This window comes from Grammomys surdaster, unplaced genomic scaffold, assembly GCF_004785775.1.
Source record: "Grammomys surdaster isolate TR1022 unplaced genomic scaffold, NIH_TR_1.0 269, whole genome shotgun sequence".
NCBI classification, from domain to species: Eukaryota; Metazoa; Chordata; class Mammalia; order Rodentia; family Muridae; genus Grammomys; species Grammomys surdaster.
In genome coordinates this window covers 788,382-792,447 of record NW_021604710.1, presented here as the reverse complement: position 1 = coordinate 792,447, position 4,066 = coordinate 788,382, and the positions used below count along the sequence as shown (strand labels likewise).

The following is a 4,066-nucleotide window of genomic DNA, read 5'->3' as shown; positions in this document are numbered from 1 at the left end:
ACACACACACACACACACACACACACACACACACACACACACACACAGAGCAAAACTCAATTCTTCAAATTTTCCTTACTGAAAGAAACTAAAAGATACAATACACAAAATGGCCTGGCATTCAAATATACCATGAGCTCTGAGCCTTTTTCTGGCCAGTAGTTGTAAAGAAGAGATTGAAGGACAGAGGGATGTAGTTGAATTATAATGATAGGAGAGCTTGAGATCTTTCCTCAATTCCACATTGACTATTCAGTATTACTCTTCAAACAGTTGCTCATCTTATCTTTGGGCATTTTCTTTTCTATGTTAAGTGGTGAGAACCAGTTCACACCTCACTCCCTAGATTTGTATACTTACTGTATCACTTTTATTGACTGTGTCCTAGACAAACAGTGTTAAAGAAACCTTTGGTTGTTTGAGTAGATAGGGTAGTAATTTGTGGAAAAAATTCACAGAGTACATTGTGAAGTTGTAGAAGTTTGTTTATCAAACAGATTTTTACCAGAGTTCATGTCACCCTTTTTTATTTGATGACAGATATACATACATGAAAGGAACATTCTTCTCCATAGGTAGTTTGGTGACATGAATCTATGGGAGACATTTTCCAGTTCATGACACAATGATTTTTTGTGTAGCAGTCCCTGTGTAGGAAGTTTCTGGAAATACGTTTTCATCATCAGGACATATACCCTTAGCTGGAACAACTTCTGCCTTCCCTTGTAAGGCAGTATTGCCTACAGGAACGAAAGTCAAAGTGTTAAATGATGAACTCTACATAGCTTCATCCACACCTGCTTCTAGATTTAGCAAAGTCTGATTCCACTTCCTTTATGCAAAGTAAAAATTGCTGTTTGAATTCCTTTTATTCAGTGTCAGCATCCTCTGTCCCCTCATGGGTTTTTTTTTTTTTTCAGTTTGGTTTCTCATCAGTATACAATCACTCCCCACCCCAGTTCCCAGTTCTTCCTGCTAGGACCTGGTTTCTTTTATTCTCTTCCTACTAGGATCCAATCTGACAATCATTGTTATCCAACATTCATAAGTAGGTAGAAAATGTTACCACTTACTAGAGACTTGAATATCCCAGAAGTAGTTGTTTACACTGCAAAGGCAGGAAGTGTAAATAGCTTGAGAAGAAAGGTACTTGATGTTTGGATTGTTCTCAGTACTAACTTTCACCTGAGTGAAGAAAGAGAGGAAGGGATAGTGGCAATATAGAGACAGCAGCCAGGGTTTGACTATTCAGAAAAATATGAAATTCACAGAGCACCATAGGTAAGACATATTGTTTTTCTTCAGCCAGTGGTAAAAATTTTTCAATCAATCACCAGATATAAGTAATGATTTCTTCTTTGTGGTTTAACCAATGTACTCTGTTAAAAATGCAATAGAAAGAACTTCAGGGTATATACCCAATATCAAATCAAAAATCATTTCTTTTAGCATCATTTTTATCTGGGTAAATATCCAGAACTCTTATATTGTGGCTTTTGGCTTAACTAACTTTTTTGAATTCTCCTTTTTCATAATTTTTTAATTCAGTTTGAAAAAAAGATTTACTTATTTTTATTTTATGTGGGTCAGTGGGCATGTATACTCAATGTCCACACGGATCACAAGATGGTGTCAAATGTTCTGGAACAGCTGTATAGCTGTGAGTCACCAGGAGTACTCAAGAACAAGTGCTCTTAAGTCCTGAAGCATATCTCCAACCCTCAAGCATTCTTCTTGTACCTCTTTTCTAAGAGACAAAAGATAATTTTAAAGGAATTGGTAAAGAAATTGAGCAGGTAGGGAAGAATTTGGAACAACTAAAGAAGGCAATAGATTCAAGAAGGTGAGAGCAAAATGTATCTGTGCTTATTGAGGACAAGTAACTTCTCACACTGAGAGACAGTTCACAGTCACCTGAATCCTATATTTCTTACAGCTGCCGGTATTTTCTTGACTCTCCATTGTTAACTCTTGAGGTGGAGACAGCAGGTGAGTAGAGACAGGACCATGAGTCCAATAGTGTTTCCTGGTCACTGCCACGCAGGAATACTTATCTTTGTTTCATTGCCATTTTCCTTGATTTTTACTCTTCCTATTTTTTCCTATATATTTTCATCTTATTTCCTTGTGAAAACCTTTAGCCCACAATTTAAAGTTGTCACCTGTCATCTTCATGACACTATAATGTTAGCTTTAGAATTTGTAACACATACATTTCTAACATAATATCTCTGAGTTTTAAGTGTACGTACACAGAAAAAAATAAAAAGGGCAATTTTGGAAAAATATTAAATCAATGAAAGTTTCTACTGAATTTTTTTTTCATGTTATCTCTCAATTATTCACTTACCGCCATGCATTGGGCCACATTATTTCTAACCTGGAGGGTTGCCGTAAACTGGTTTGCCTTCTTCATTGGAGAAATGTTCATATCTAGTGAAAGTGGATTGTTCCTGTATAAGCAGAAAAGGTAGAAACACTATTCAGGTTAAAGTTAGAAGACTTAGGAGTTTTGGTATGACTAGGCAGACAGAGCTCCAGGGGTCAAATGTCAGGGAGATGCTTGAAAGTTCAACACTTTACTCTGGAAAGACCTCTATTCTGTCCCTTGCCATCATTCCAGGGTGGAGATTTATGACTTCAGAGTCTACCTTAATACACTCACCTTTCAGTTTTCTTTCTACAATTTTCTAAAAAATCCTTCAGATGACCTCTCTTCCAAAAGTAGAACTTGGAGAAGGATATTATATGCTCGTGTTCTGCTAAATTTGTCATATAAATGAACATGTCCTCACGGTAAAAACTCATGCACCTCAGTATTTTTTATTTGGTTCACTGCTCTTTAGGCCTGACATAAGGAACGTAAGACATTCTAGTTGACAAAAGTTAGATTCCCAACTCAAATTATGTTGAAATTATTCTCTCTAATGCCTAGTCCTCTGCCTCTCTACTAAAATTCTTTGGCACATAAAAATTTCCCCATCCTAATCTCCATGGTTTCATTACCATCTGGTAGATTCTCCTTTCCCATATGATTCTGCACACTGCTTGCTAGTAGGCTCTGATATCTCCCTGTAACTCAATACTTTGCTCTTGTCAAATGTCGTAGAAAATTTTACATTCCATTTTCTCTTTGTAAGAACTGAGAATCAGATTCTCTTTTCCTATTTAGTCATAGACTTAGAGAATAATTTTTTATCACACATCAAAGCTTATGTAAAGAAACAGGCTTGTTTAAATAAATCTGCTCCAGGTGTGGTTAGCAAAACCCTGCATAGTAAACTTAATGAGGACATAAGCCTTTATTGTACAATTCAGATAATTCGTCTATGAATGATTTATTAGTTTTGTTTTTTGTTGAGACAAAATGTTTGACTCTGTCACCAGATGAGTCATGAACATACAATCCTTCTATACACTAAATTTAGAATTAGAGATGAATCTTAACCATAGCTTAACCCAAAAATATAAGCTAAGCTCATTTCTTCTCTCATACGTGCCATATTGTTGAGAAAAATTAATGTGTAGTATAACTAAAGATGATACTATCATCTAGGCAGAAAGTCAGTTTGAACACAATCTTTCAATTGTTATCTAGACATTTAGTCACAGAATATAGGCTTAAGAAACTTCATATTGTTCTATAGTTTAGAAACTTGAAAAGTGAAACATAGAACCAAAAATTGCAGGAATCCAATATGTATCATCGCCAACTGGGAAGATATTTCTAGTAAGGTTCTGCAGAAAAGAGAGGGCCTTACCAATTGCCTTGACCATAGGCAGTCTCCAAAACTAAGCACAAAATCAAGAGATGCACAACAGCTCTGGGATGATAGAACATTCGAAGAGAAGCCATGCTGTAAGAGTTGACACTCAAAAGCCTTGGCCATCTGAAACCTAACTCTCTCCTTTTATTTGCAGCAGGAACACAACGAAGCAGCTGCCAGGTCCACTTAGGTAAAATCATCATATGTTAGGATGCCTCCAATTGTCGTCTTGTTTATTCTTTTGTAACAAAGGTCAGTATCCATCTGGATCTTCAAAATAGATTATAGTGAATCAAAAA

General features: G+C 36.1%; 1 protein-coding gene across 1 annotated transcript; it reads right to left on the bottom strand.

Moving 5' to 3' along the window:
* Positions 1 to 615: 615 nt before the first annotated feature.
* Positions 616 to 3,856, bottom strand: LOC114628493 (prolactin-inducible protein homolog). The gene is made up of 4 exons (XM_028776374.1): positions 3,762 to 3,856; positions 2,351 to 2,453; positions 1,074 to 1,185; positions 616 to 740 (listed from the first exon to the last, which is right to left on the bottom strand). Exons 1-4 carry the CDS (start codon positions 3,854 to 3,856, stop codon positions 616 to 618), a joined length of 435 nt encoding a protein of 144 aa, XP_028632207.1.
* Between the last annotated feature and the right edge of the window lie 210 nt (positions 3,857 to 4,066).